The sequence below is a fragment of the Pteropus vampyrus genome, unplaced genomic scaffold (genome assembly GCF_000151845.1).
Source record: "Pteropus vampyrus isolate Shadow unplaced genomic scaffold, Pvam_2.0 Scaffold55, whole genome shotgun sequence".
NCBI lineage: Eukaryota > Metazoa > Chordata > Mammalia > Chiroptera > Pteropodidae > Pteropus > Pteropus vampyrus.
Window position 1 is genome coordinate 4,446,961 of NW_011888836.1, and position 15,430 is coordinate 4,462,390.

At 37.8% G+C, this 15,430-nt stretch overlaps 1 protein-coding gene and 1 pseudogene across 1 annotated transcript in view; both read right to left on the reverse strand.

The window, feature by feature from the left end:
• Nucleotides 1–15,430, reverse strand: part of LOC105292306 (laminin subunit alpha-3-like) — a 171,503-nt gene that overhangs the window by 129,049 nt on the left and 27,024 nt on the right. Inside the window, exon 3 of the mRNA XM_023530840.1 lies at nucleotides 11,774–11,926. Within this exon, the coding sequence (XP_023386608.1) occupies nucleotides 11,774–11,926 (153 nt within the window). The remainder of the gene's footprint in view (nucleotides 1–11,773; nucleotides 11,927–15,430) is intronic.
• LOC111739917 lies at nucleotides 13,321–13,439 on the reverse strand (annotated as a pseudogene).

Sequence of the window (15,430 nt, forward strand, 5' to 3'; positions counted from 1 at the left end):
GAGTTGTTCATGGTTACCTCAAGACATATAATCAAATGGAATCATGTGAAAAGAATGGTATAGAAATTTTCCTTTTCATTTAATTCAGCATGTGCTGAGGACATAGCACATTCCAAGACTTTTAAACCCCATAGATACAAAGGAGAATACTATATGCATAGCCCTTGACCTTAAGGAGCTCACAGTGTATTGAGCCTTCATAACACAATGCAGCAAGTACCTCAGAATAAATAGAAACAGTACGAGGTTGGTGAGAGAAGCAAGTAGTCAGGGAGGGCTTCTAGCAGGTGATACTGGAGTTATCTTGGGAAGGAGGTAGCCCGACAAGGCAGGGTGGGAAGGGCCACGAACAGCATCAAAACATGGCCCCAAAGCAGGAAATAGAGTATTTAGGGAGCTACACTAGGCTATTCTTGATGTGGCATAGAGTCTGTGGGATAAGTGGCATCTAAAGAAGAGGTTGGTGAAAAGGCAGGGGCTAGACTGTGAAGGGACTTGTATGCTATGCTAACAAACTTCAGGTTTATTCTGAAAATAACAGAGAGCTACTGAAGGATGTTAAACAGGGAGAATGACATGTTCAAATTTTTGTTTCACTCTGGAAGTGATGAGGAAGATTGACAAGTAGACCCTTGGAAGACCATCAACCTCGATTGTTTCTAATCTCTCTCATCTCTCCATTAGTGATTCTGTTCCTCCCAGACTGACTGAAAAACAAACTGAGCTGCGAGTAGAGTGAAATGAGTTAGAAGATGGGTGGACTAATGACAGGAATAGCTGTCAAGAGCCAAACTGGAATAGCATTGTATCAATGGAGAGGAAGAGCCAGACTCCAAGATATTAAAAAGTAAGATATAGTGATTAATTATATGGTAAGGAGGAATAGGAAGGGGAAATAGAGGGATGGAGAAAAGACTCAGTGAGTGGTATGCTGGTAAACTGGCTCTTGGAAGGAAGAAGCCCTGATTTGTAACATTTGCCAATTTCTGTGGTGTAAATTCTCTCACCATGGTGGATGTCATGGGATACAGAACTGGGAAGAGATGCACAAAATCAGCTCTCGCAACTGGGAGCCACCTGTAGCACGCCACTGAAGAGATGGCTTCTCTAGTTAGAAAGTCTGTTTCCTCTTCTTGGACAACAGCTAGACGGCATTTCTTGGCCTCTTCTGCAGTTAGGTGGGGCAATGTGACTGAGTTTTAGCTAATAGAGTAAGAGCTTCCAGAATAAGACTATGCCACTTCCAGTCTTGCCTATAAAAGCCTCTCATATGTAATCTTCCATTTTCATTTCTCATTCCCCCTGGCTGGAATGGAGACAGTCCTCAGGGCAACCTAAGGAACCATGTGTTGAAGATGATGGAGCCAAAATATGGAAAGACTCTAAACCTTTGAATCATTGTTTGGAGTGGCCAGGATCAGTAAAGGTTCGAACTGTTTACAGGAATGAGAATTAAACTTGCATTGTGTTTAGCCATTAGCGTCAGGATTTATGTGTAATACATGGAGTAAATGGCGATTCAATTTTATGGCTTGAAGAAATGGGTGTGAAATGTATCAATTGAGTCGGGGAAGGACTGAAAAAGAGCCAGTATGGACAGAGAATATATAGTTTTTAGGTCAGAAACTATTTCTAAGACATTATTTTCTATAATAGTGTTTAAAGGTCTTGGAATTTATTTACTAATATATATTATCAATGCTCTTTGGGATAAGCTGTTCAGAGAACAAAACAAACTTGACAGCTCAGGAATTCCAGTCTTTTGCTCTAGATCCACTCAACCTCCTTGAGTGTTTCATGTATAAAAAGAAAATGCCATATTGCCAGATTCTTTCCAATATACAAGGACCTTAAAAGGCATTTCAAAGTCCTTTTAGATTACTATAGTAGCCTAAAGGAAAAAGTTGCATCCCCGGGAGCCCAGGAGATTTTTTTTGGTTCTTATTTTTCTACCTACTCATTAATTATTTGCTTTCATGGGTTGAGTCTCATCATTATATGTTTATTAATAGAATATTTATTAATTACAAATTTATTCTATATAAGATCTAAATCTTCTAATTGTATTATAGCTATAAAATACTTAAATGACATTGCAAAGAGACCTAAGTGTCATAAGTGGAACCAACCATCTAATTATAAAGTCTAGTCTGATTCACTCCTACCCAGAGATTTGGTCTCACAGCAATATGTTTTCACTAGTACTATACTCTGGGGAAATTCAGACTAACTCTGAGTCATCCTTGGTTCATTGTACATTTACTCAGCAAATATTTATGGAGCATCTACTATGTGCTGAACACTGTGCAAGATGTTGGGAGAAGAACATCATGTATGAACAAAAGAAGGCATGGACCCTGGCTTCCAAAAGCTTGGAATCTAGAGAATTTCTGAGGAATCTAGAAGATTGGGTCAAATCCAAAAATCATCCACTTTCTGGCTTGAACTGTATCCACCCAGGGACCCAATTGAGCCAGACTCCTAGTGACCTTGTCTGCCAGGCATCCCTAGAACCAATTTAATCTGCAAAACCCACAAGCCCAGGAAGAATCAGAAATTAGCCCAGGCCTTCCTCCCATCTGAGTCAGAATTGACAAGGGCTACAAAGAATGTTTTTGATTCATCCACCAAAGTCTTATAGAAGTTGAAGAGGACCGGGGCGGGGGCCGAGGGGAGGGGGCGGGGCGCAGAATCCTAGAAGGTATCTGTACACTAAATTCAGTCTCAGCTGGTTGAATCCTATATTTGCATCTGGCACCTAGGGAGTTCACGATCTATGCTGAGTTCATGAAAAAATAGAGTAATGGGAAATTTCTGTGACCTACTTTTCCTTTAAAAGTTATAATGCTGTTTCTTTTGTTACTCTTAATCTGAGAGTTTAAAAATCATTTCCTGAATTTTCTACTCATTGCATTTTAAATAACTTTTTCATTGTGTTTGCCTGTGTAAATATATATGGGGGGAGGGTATCAGGGTCAGTCTGGGCCCCTTTTCTTCCCTGTGTTAGTCTAGGTCCTCTCTAAAGCCAACTTTGAGACAAAGACTTGGGTACAGCTAGTTTCTTTTGGAGTTGATCTAAAGAAGCACAAATTAGAAGTGAAAGGAACACAGAGGAAGGAGAAAAGTCAGTGACATGTTAATGAACAGATTCTTACCAGGGCCAACTGGGGCTCGATTCTGGTGGAGACACTCTGAAGAATTATGAAGAATGCACTTCAGAACGGTCCAGTGGAGAGACAGGGGAATGCGGCATTCTTCCACCAACCCCTGTCCCTACTAGACTGAGGGTTGCCCCGAGGGCATTAAATCCTGCTATTCTCAGCTGCTGTATACACAGGCTAAGAAAGCTCCCCACCGGCCTAAAAAGACCCCTCAGGCAGGAAGCAGAGAGTTGGGTGTAGGCCTTGGAGATGGGACACGTGAATGGGCACAGGAACTGTCCATGGAGGTCAGCCTTCTCAGAGGTGGGCAGGGGACTGTAGGCAGTCCTTGGCTTCACAGCCCTTTCCTCTAACAAGGCCCAAAGGACTGTCTCATCTGCTGTCTTCTGCTCGAGCTAGGCACGCCTTTCCCTAGCAATCCTGCAGAACAGGGTGCAATGTCACTTTTTCTCTTCATACTTCCTACCTCTGAGGCAAACACGCATTCCTTTTGAGGTTTTCTAGGGGGTTGTTTGCTGTGTTTTTGTTTATTTTTACTAATAGGTTAAAATAGGTCTCGGGGGCATGCAAGTTGCATAAAAGCCTTAAAATTCTCCACAAGATGATTTTCCTTCTGTTCCCTGGACCTGATGAACCAGGCTTGCCCTGCTGTGGATCCTGTCTTGCCCTGCGCTGGTTCGCCTCTTCCTTCCCACCTGAGTGCCAGCCCCTCCCAACCTCTCAATCACCTTGACTTCAGGGAACCATGAGAACCCCTGCCACACCTGCCTCCACATGTTTTTCCTTATACCTCACACAGAAGGAAAAGCAGAGGTGAATGTAGGGAGCCCACAGTGTAAGATCTGCTTGGACTCTGAAATACAGGAGGGTGCCTAGAGCCCATTGCTATACTTTCCTCTCTCACAGGGGGAGAGCTCTGGAGGTCATGCTCTACCAGTAGTACAGGAAGAAACAAATATCCTTATATTTCAAAAAATATCTTTTAAAAACTAGACATCCATATTTTGCTTTAAATGTCAAAATTAACTCATTATTCTTGGCCTGACGAGATGAAAGTGTCCTGTAAGCTGTCATGTTTTTATTCTATAGCCTGACACTGATGAATCAAATCAAATCAAATAAACAGCTACAGAAAATGCCGCAGCCTCTAGTGAATCACAGAAAACTTCCTACATTTGCCACCTTGTAAGGAGGAAGAACAAATCCTGAAGGTAGTGTTTTTGTTTGTCAAACTGCATTGGCCAAGAAAAATAACAATGAAAACCAGCAACTAGTCCAAAAGGAGAGAGAGAGAAGTGACCCCTTCATGACAATATAAGCTGTTAAATTTTACTTCTCAGTAGCTGGGAAAAAAAGTGATTTGGTAATAACAAATTAATGGCCTATGTTTCATTTCCCAACCATGCAACGAAATTCTCACTTCTAAATCTAAGGTCTTTAGGTCTCTACTCAATTATGAAATCTAACCTCTCAGTGACACTTTCATGGTTAATTCCAGCAAAAACAAGAAAATATGGATCCCACCAATGGGGCATAAAATATGAATCTTGTAAGAAAAAATATGCTTGTTAAAGCACGTGTTACTCCAACACAAAGAAAGAAACATTTCAGTCTGATATAGTTTATACTGCTTTTCCTATTTCTACAGTATTTCCTATAGTATTCTATACAGTGTTTTCTAGAGGAGCAGCAGTTATGAGTTTGTTTTAATAATGAGCATTTATTAAAGTTTATTTTGTTAAATAAAAATTTATTTAAAAAATCACTGGCCTAAAGAGGTTTAAAAACAAAGCAGTTAATCATTTAAACCTCACAGCAATCTTATGAGGTAAGCTCTATTATCATCTCACTTTATAAATGAGGAAACAGCAGCAGAGAGCAGCGAAGTCTGCCTAGGGTCACACAGTGAGTAAGCAGCACGCCGAGGCACAAACTGAGGTGGGCTGACAATGAGACCCACACTCTCGACGACCCCACAGAGCAGCCGAGGCTTCATGAAGATGTTTGCCATAGCTAATGTCTGTCAGCAACCAGCAAATTACTAAATCATTCCTATGCTGGTGTTTTCTAATTAAACTGTCTTAGAGATTTTTAAATACATCAAAAGAGTGCTTTTAAAAAGTAGGTTTTTAAAAAACAGCTTTAAGGGAAAAAGAGTAAGTCCAGCAGGCATTGGTATGTTCAATATATATCATTTTGATAGATTAAAATGTCCAGCTAACTATAGAAATCTTCAGTTAAATAAGTGGTATAATGGGCAAACCTGGTCATCATAGGCAAAATCTCTACTAGATTAATGCTAGGGGTGAGCTATTAGAGGGATAAGACTAATCATAGTTGAAATTGGGTTTATACAGTCTTTCAAATTATGAAGGCTCTCCCTAAATTATCTCAGATGCAAATCAACAGTGAAGATATTCTCAGGAGAGGCCTAATTTAACATAACATACGGCTAAAAAGGTGGAAAGCCCTCCTATTACCAAACTAGTCCCAACTAAATGCAGATAACACATTCATTCAAAGAAATCTTAGTATTATTTCATTTCTAGTATGTGGGGTGCATTTCCCTTTTTTACTGCTTCCAAGCCATATAAATTGTACTCTATGCACAGCTGTAGCCAGCAGAAAGATTAGTGTAAGCATCAGTATTCGTGTTGTTATTAGTTGTAGTGTTAGTGGTGCCAGCACCTAGCAAACTCACATAACACAGCAGCAGTCTTCTCCCTCCTGTTCTTATTACCATCTGTACACAAGCTCATTGCTCTCTCTCCATCATGACTTAACCAACCTTCTCTTCACCTAACTTTCGATAACTCTTTCCCATTTCTTTTTTTCCCCATTGCAGCAAAACTCTTTAAATTAGATTTCTATACTAGAAGTTTCAACTCCTAGTATAGAAGATTCTTTTAATCTTCTATAGTCAGGTTTTCGAGCCTGTCTCATCAAAGTTACCAGTGACCTCCACACTGACAAATGCAATGGTGAATTATTGGTCATTATTAGTTTTACATTAATTGACACAATATTTGACACAGTTATTCTCTCCCTCCTTTTTTTCTTGAAATATCCTCTTTCTATTAAAAAAAATTTTTTTATAGAAAAAAAGAACTATAAAAAAATTTTATTTTTTATAGTTCTATTAAAATATAATTCATACATCATACAATTCACCCATCTAAAATGTACAATGAAAAGGTTTTTAGTATATTTACAGAGTTGTCCAATCAATCTCAATCAATTTTCATCTCTCTCCTCAAACAAACCATATCTGCTAGTTGTCATTCCCTAATTCTCTCCAAAACCCCTACCCCCGGCAACCGCTAAGTGACTGTTCTATCTCTATAGATTTGCCTATCTGGACATTTCATATACATGAAATCGTATGTGGCTGGCTTCTTTCACATAGCATAATGCTTTCAAGGTTCAACCATGTTATAGCATTCATTGGAAATTCATTCCTTTTTATTGTTGATTAATATTCCACTATAGAAATATGCCATATTTGGTTTATTTATTCATCAGTTGATAGAAATTCAAGTTATTTCCTTTTTGGCTAATATGACTAATGCTACAATGAACATTCATAAACAAGCTTTTCTGTAGATGTATGTTTTCTTTTTTCTTGGGTAAATAACTAGTCATGGAATTGCGGGGCCATATGATAACCTCTGTATTTAACTTCGAGGAACTATCGAAAGTGTTTTCCAAAACAGCTATACTATTTTTTATTCCCACTATCAATGTACAAGGGTTCCAATTTCTCCACAGCCTCACCAATACTTGTAATTATCTTTTTGATTATAGCCATCTGACTGGGTGTGAAGTGGTAACTCATTATGATTTTAATTTATATTTCCCTGAAGATTAACGTATTGAGCACCTTTTCGTGTGCTTATTAGCCATTGTGTATCTTTGGAGAAATGTCTGTTTAGAACTTTTGCCTATTTTTTAAAATAAGGCTTTGTCTTTGTATTATAGAGTTGTAAGTCTCTCTCCTTCATCTGGCTTTTAGGACACCACCCTCTCTTGGTTGCCCTCCTCCCATTTTTCACTCCATATCAGTCTTCTTTACTGGTTCCTTCTCTTTTCCCTGACTTTTTAATGTTGAAGAGCCCTAGGGCTCAGCCCCTGGTCCTCTGCTCTTCCCGCTCTCTCATATTTTAATACCATCTATATGCTATCAACTTCCAAATTTCTATTTTAGCAGGAGCTCCACCTACACCAGGCAGCCTGGGATAGTGGGCTTGGGAAGCACTCTCTGCCCTGAAAGTCCAGCATCTCTTAACCCCTACCAAGTGACATTGGGTCAGGAGAAGTTTATTCTGCCCTTACAGACAGCACTAATAGGAACCAAGCAGAAGCCCCAGGCACCAGATGAACAAAGCAGACTAGAAGAGTGTGCACCAGCTCTAAAAACCAAATTGTAATTGGAACCACAGCCCATTAAAGTAGACCAGGACCTACACATTAAACCTAAACAGTGTGACTGCCTATTAAGATAGATTTAAATAGAATCTAGAGTCTCCTAATATAACATCTAAAATGTCCAGAATACAACTGAAAACCACTTATCATACCTAAAACCAGGAAAAAAATAACAACTAGAATGAGATAAGACAATCAACAGACCCCAGCACAAGATGATGAAATAGACAATAGAATTATCTGACAAAACTTTAAAGCAGGAATCATAAAAATATTTCAATGATAAGTAAAAATACTCCTGAGGTAAATGAAAATATACAAATCTCAGCCAAGAAATAAAAGATATAAAAGATATAGATATAAAAAGATATAAAAGATACAAAAAATACAAAATGGAAAGTATGGAATTGAAAAATAAAATAACTAAAATTCAAAACTTACTGGAATGGCTAGGTATAAGAACAAGTATAAAAAAGAATCAGTGAATTTGAAAATAGGACAATATAATTACCTAATCTGAAAAAATATAGAAAAATCAACTAGAAAAAAAAAATGAACAGAGCCTCAGGGACCTGTGGAACAATAATTAAAAAATACAACATTTGTATTATCAGAATCCCAAAGAGAGATAAGAGAGAGGGGCTGAAAAGTATTCGAAGAAATAATGACTGAAATCCTGCCATTTACAAGAATATGGATGAACCTAGAGGACACTATGCTAAGAGAAATAAGCCAGACATAGAAAGACGAATATTATATCATCTAATTTATATGTGAATTTAAAAAAAAAAAAAAAAAGGTTGAACTCATAGAAACAGATAGTAGAATGTGGTTACCAGGGGCTGGGGTATGGGAGGAAATGGGAGATGCTGGTCAAAGGGTATATGAACTCAGTTATAAGATCTAATGTACAGCATGGTAACTATAGTTAATGACACTATACTGCATACTTGAAATTTATTAAGAAAGTACACCTTAAATGTTCTCACCACACACTCAAAAAACGGTAACTATGTGAAGTGATAAATATGTTACTTCAGGGGTCCCCAACCCCCAGGCTACAGACCAGTACTGGTCCATGGCCTGTTAGGAACTAGGCCACAGAACATGAGGTGTGCAACGGGTGCCAGGGAAACTTCATCTTTATTTGCAGCCGCTCCCCAGTGCTAACATCACTGCCTCAGCTCCACCTCGGATCATCAGGCATTAGATTCTCATAGGAGCACCAGTCCCTGGTGCCAAAAAGGTTGGGGAATTGCTGTGTTAGTTAACCTCATCATTGTAATCATTTCACAAAGTATATGTACATCAAATTATCAGGTCGTACGCTTTATATATATATAATTCTGTTTGTCAATTATACCTCAACAAAGCTGGAAAAGCAAGGAAGGAGTTGAAAACTTTCCAAAGTTGGTGAAAGGTATAAAACCTACAGATTCGTGTAGTGGTTAGCACGTCTGCTTTACACACAGAAGGTCCTGGGTTCATGCCCCAGGTGGAGCCACAGACTATACCCCGGGTGTGCCAGGCTCCAGGTGCATGCCTCGAGCGTGTGGGAGGAGGCACCCTGCCTTCAGAGATCCAGTTCTTAAGGGGAGACAGGAACATCCGTAGGTCAGAGGTGGGAGTGCGAGGAGGATTAAAGAAGGTAGGGGGGAACCCTACAGATTCAAGAAGCTGGGAAATCTTAAATAGGATATATCCTAAAGAAATCCACAACAAATGTCTGTCTCCAGCCCAGACAGTTTTTCAGACTCATCTCTCCAAGTGCCTAGTCCATATCTCCACTTGGACATCCACACACTGTCAATCTTAGCATGTCCAGAATAACAACCAGTCTCCCCTAAGCCTGCTCTTCCCACAGTCTCCAACATCTCTAGAAACAGCAGTTCCATTTGTTCAGACCAAAAGTTTTGGGAATCATCCCTGAATCCTCTATTTTCTCCTACTTCACATTCAGATCACTAGGAAATTATGGCACCTCTCCAAAGTATACCTGGAATCCAGTCACCCACTTCCACTGCCACCAGAGGATTACTGTGACAGTGTTCTAACTAGCTTCTACACTTGCTCCGCTATGATCCTCAACAGAACAGCCAGGAAATCTTTTTTAAATATAAGTCAAATCATATCATTCCTCTACATGAGACTGTAATGGCTCTCATTTCACTTAAAAACCAAAGAGCTTACCATGGCCTATGGGGCCCTATATGATCTGGCCCTGTCTTTTGGCCCTCTGACCTCTTATCCTGCCACCTCCCCCTTTCTTACTCTGCTCCAGCCACTCTGGTCTCCATGCTGCTCCTTGTACTTTTCAGACAAACTCCCACCTTAGGGACTTTCAGGGCTGTTCCCTCTGTCAGAGTTACAAATTATATGACTTAACTCTTTCACCTGCTTCAAGTGTTTCTTTAATAAGCCCTCTCCTGACCGTCCTAATTAAAAATGGAAACCATCCTTTTCTCTGCATTCATGATATTCTTACCACGGTCTACCTTTTAATTTTTACATAGCTCTTATCAGCTTTTAACTATCATATATACTTATTTATTATGTATATTTTTGTTGGCTGTCTCCCACACTAGAATATAAGTGTCATAAAGGGAAACATCTTCATCTTTTTTGTTCCCTCATACTTCCCAAGTGCCTAGAACAGTGTCTGGCACACAGAAGGTACTCAATTAATATTTTAAAAATAGGATGGAATGACTGAGAGGCACTCCCTGGTCTGAAAAAGGAAATAAGAAGGTATATTGGTTTTCTATTGCTGTTTAACAATAACCGCAAACCTAATGTCTTAAAATAACACCCATTTATCATCTTGCAGTTCTGTCGGTCAGGAGTCTGGGTATGGCATGACCAGGTTTGCTGCTCAGGGTCAAGGTGTCGACTGGATGACTGGAAAGACCTGCTTCCAAGTTTCCATATATTGTTAGCAGAATCCAGCTCCTTGTGGTTGTAAAGCTGAAGTCTCTACTTTTTTGCTGGCTGTTGGCTGGAGCCACTCTCAGAATCCAGAATCCACTCTTAGGTCCTTGACACATAGCCATCTCCACAGGGAGTTTACAACATGGCAGTTTTCCCTTTCAAGGTCAGCAGGAAAATTTCTTATGCTTCAACTGTCTTCCTTCAGGTAGGGCCAGTCTCTTTTAAGAGCTCTCCTAATTTGAAAAGGTCTACCAGTTTAAACTCCCTTTTGATCAACTGACTCAAATGACTTGGGAGCTTAAACACATCTGCAAAATTCCTTCATCTTTGTCATATAATGCCAACTAATTTCGGGCATGACATATATCATATTCACAGGAGCAGGCATCCTGGGGACCATCTTAGCCTACCATAGGAGTATAAGCCTGAAATCAGGTTTTGCTGTGGACCAGCTGGCCAAACAAGGCCAAAAACTATAGCAGTCAGTGTTCACAGAGTCAGAACTTCCAGAAAAGAGAACGCTATGAAATTGTCTTTGTTGTACCCACATTCATAGCAGCATTAATCACAATAGCCAAAAGGTGAAAACAACACACGTATCCATAGACAGATGAATGGATAAACAAAATGTGGTATACACATACAATGGAATATTATTCAGCCTTAAAAAGAAAGAAAATTCTGACATATGTTACAACATGCATGAACCTTGAAGATATGCTAAGTGAAATAAGCCAGTCACAAAAGGACAAATACTGTATGATTCCACTTATATGCGGTACCTAGAGTAGTCAAATTCATAGACAGGAAGTACAATAGTGGTTTCCATGTTCTGGCGGGGAGGGGGAAATGGAGAGTTAATGCCGAATGGGTATGGAATGTCAGTTCTGAAAGAAAAATAGCATCTGGAGACTGGATGTACAACAGTGTGAATGTACTTAACACTACTGAACTGTACACTTAAAAATGGCTAAGATGGCAAATTTTTGCTATGCATACTTTACCACAATTAAAAATAGTAATAAAAATATTTTTGGCAATGAAACTATTTACAACTATTTTTCAACTCATTTAATAGATAGTATGGGTGTCTGCATTGTGACAGGCACCATCTGGTTATTGAAGGATGCAAATATTAATGTAACAGGCTCAAAATGATTACTGCATTAAAACTGGTTTATTTTTTTAATGTATCAGAAATTGGCACAAAAACAATATTCAAATGAATTTTCCCCATTCCAATTGAAAGCATAACTTACTTGCCCTAAATCCAAAGTGACGTTGACTTTGTTGTACCATAGGCCTGAGGAGAGAGGAGGGCTTTGCCACCAACGTTCAGATCCATCAACAGCATTGGTGACTGGATGTGCTTTCCTGGGGTCCTCAGAATTGCAATAGTCACAGAACTGCCCCTGGGGGAAAAAAGCTCTTTTTAATTTTTTGAGTAATTTTGTTATCAATTTAGTTAAAAGGGTAACCAAAACAAAGTCTGCTTCATGCAGCTTAGAGATGTCAGCTGGTCAAGTTAATTATAATGTATTCTGAAGAGAAGGCTTTTTCTTTTTTACTTAATTTTAAAACATATCACTTGTTTATACCTCTATTTATCATATTTCTGGGATATAGATTCTATTTAGCTTCCATTTTTTACAGCTATGTTTTACTCATCCCAAATAACTCTTTAAGAAGAGCCTGTTGTACTTGGGATGCAAAAATGTTTTCCTTCAGCAAATCCTTTTTATTCTTTACATCCTACTTTGTGCAAGTTCTGTGTCAGGCACTGGGAAACATTCAACATTCCACGTGGAAGCTTGAAGTACAGTAGTTCCCCCATTATCTGCAGAGGATACGTTCCAAGACCACCAGTGGATGCCGGAAACTGCACATAGTACCAAACCCTATATATATTATGTTTTCCCCTCTACACACCTATGATAAAGTTTAATTTATAAATTAGGCACAGTAAGAGACTAACAATAATATCTAATAATAAACTAGAACAATTATACCAATATATTGTAAGAAAAGTTATGTGAATGCATCACTCATTTCATGTTCAACAAGAAGTCTTCATACCAGCTCAGTGCTTTCTGGTGAACATGTTGCCATCAATCAGAACACAGTGTTCATGTCTTCTGCCCACAAATTTAATACCTTTTCCATCTTAACTAAGTGCTTAACACACACTGTGACCATAACTTTTGCAGTTTGAGGTGCAACAACAAAACTAGCATGAATTTCTTTTTCCCTCTTCATAATTTCATAGATAGAAGATTCGTTCTTACCTTAAAGCTTAGCAATATCAGCATACAATTTTTATCTTTCTTTATTAAGTCAGGAACTTTCACCGTTTCACTTAAAGGAAGTACTTTACAGCTTATTCGGTATATCTGAAATGCCAGCATCGCTACTCTTGAAATTTGGTGCCATTGATAAATAAAATAAGGGTTACTGGAACACAAGCACTGCGATACTGTGACAGTCAATCTGATAACCAAGATGGTGGCTACTAAGTGACTTAAGTTAATTCAGTACATAAGTGGGAATCGATTTTTACCTATGGTGAGTATCTGTTTGATATTATTATCTCTAACTTCTTACAGAATTACTCTTTTATGGCAGGCAGAATCTCTTGATTCTGTTTTGTTTGTTGTAATGCATACAGATTTTACAGACATTACAATCTAAAAAGCTGAATGTAGGACTTTCTTTTTTTTTTTTTTTTTTTTAGGTGAGGCAATCCTTGGTGGACCTCGCAGATTACAAGGACCTTGTCAGTTTACAATCCCTTATTTTTTATTCTTTACTCCTACAGCACCTGGTCTTCCTAGGTGGTCTCCCATTCAAGTACTAACCAGGTCCGACCCTGCTTAGCTTCTGAGATCAGACGAGATCTGGCACATTCGGGGTGATATGGCTGTAGACTGAACACAGGCCTTCCTTATATATTAACTTATATTTAACTGTATCAAAGGATCATGCTTACCCAATGGTGGACTTCACAAACTGAACTACTTTGCTCTCAAATTAAATTACCTTGGGGCATAACCACCACATAAGAGGTTGGGGAAAGAAGAAAACTTATGCCCCTAGCCTTCCCTGACAGCATTATAATTGCCCAACTTAGTGTCAACACTGACATTTGGAAGGTTCGGATATAATAAATATGTAAGTTAAAGATGAATTCCTAGCAGTAAACTTTTCCCAAGTAAAAAATCAAGCCATGTTATTTGTTTCTGTTTGTTTCTACACATGTCATCAGAAAAAAAACTTTGATAGCAAAGACTATTTAAAAATAACTTTGTGAGTTATATAGACGTCTAATCACTATGTTGTACACCTGAAACTAACATAATATTGTAAGCCAATTATAACTGAAAATAAAAAATATTATTAAAAAAACTTATCAAACCAACAATTCCAGAGTTAATGGTTTTTCTAGTTTGACTGTGTGTATTAGACAATTTTAGGCGATACTCTTTTTTGCCATATAAAACGAGCTCTAACAAAGATTCCACAAAATTAAGTTAAATAATAACAAATAAAAATATAACATATACTTTCTCCTTAAGAAAGGAAAAAAAGAAAATTTATTCTAAAAAATAATTATATGTTTAAAAACTAATTTACAAATTAATATTAGAAAATCTGGCTTCTTTAAGTAATCTTAAATGGTCAAGGTGAGAAATTTGTATCCAAAAAAATTCATTAAAATATTTCTTTTCTTTCATTTATTTTCTTCTTGAAGTTTCAGTGATTTTTAATCTATGTCTCAAAAGTCATATTTACTACAAATCGACTTATGTGAAAACTCAAAAAAAAAAAAAAAATTCAGTAGTACCCTGAAGGAAATCAGACTATGGATTTAAAACTGAAAAAAGTCAGACGAATGAGTCTTTAAAATGTTTTAAAAAAAACTCTACCCATCCTTCCAAATCATTTTTCCTGAGATCGTCATGGACGTTTAAGTCTATGTGGAAATGCGACCGGGATAAATACACTTGGGGTTGAGGAACTTTCTCAGGGAGGCGAAGGCTATGACAAATCTCTGAAGACAGGGCCTTGGCACTAAGAAGCAGGACTTTAAGATAAGATGACCTAATGCTGATTTTTTAAAAACACAATAACTGACAACAGTTTTCAAAATAAGGTTTGAGGAACAGAAGAAAAAGAGTCCACGGGCCTTCTCAGAAGGCAGATCATTGCAGGCAGTCCTTTCCTTCCCACGAGTATCACCGGCAGAGGCTAAATTCATCTTCCTACAGCCACATCTTCCAATAAACACACTAACTCTACCGCTCTGTGTGGAAACACAAAGAAAAGGGCTCATGTCTCTGTAAATCTCAGCCACTTCTGATTCAACTTGCTGTTTTCGACAAGAATTGAAAATGAAAACTGGGCAAAAGAATAAGAAGGAGCTTTAAAAGTAGGACAAAAAAACAGAGGTATGACATTTGGAATAAAAAAATAAAACTAGTATCATTTCCAAGTGATAAAATTATTCACATTAAAACCCCAAATGAATGTACTGAAAAAAAATTTAGAGCTACGAGGCAAGTTTAACAAGATGGCTGAATATAAGATTAATGTACAGAAGTCACTGATTTATGTTCAACAGCAACAAACAACGAGAAAATATAAATAAGGGAAAATGCCATTTAAAATAATATCAGAGAACATGAAGTATCTCAAAATAAATTTAATAAAACTTTTTATACTTTATTATGGGAATTTTAAAAATCTAAATAAGTAAATGGAGAGATATCATTTTCTTGGATAGGAAAATAATGTTGAAAACTTGTCAATTCTCTCCCAAATTGATCTATAAAGTCAATACAATTCCAATAAAAATTTCAATACGGATTCTCTTGGAACATAATAAGATAATTCTAAAATTTATATGGAACAGTAAAATA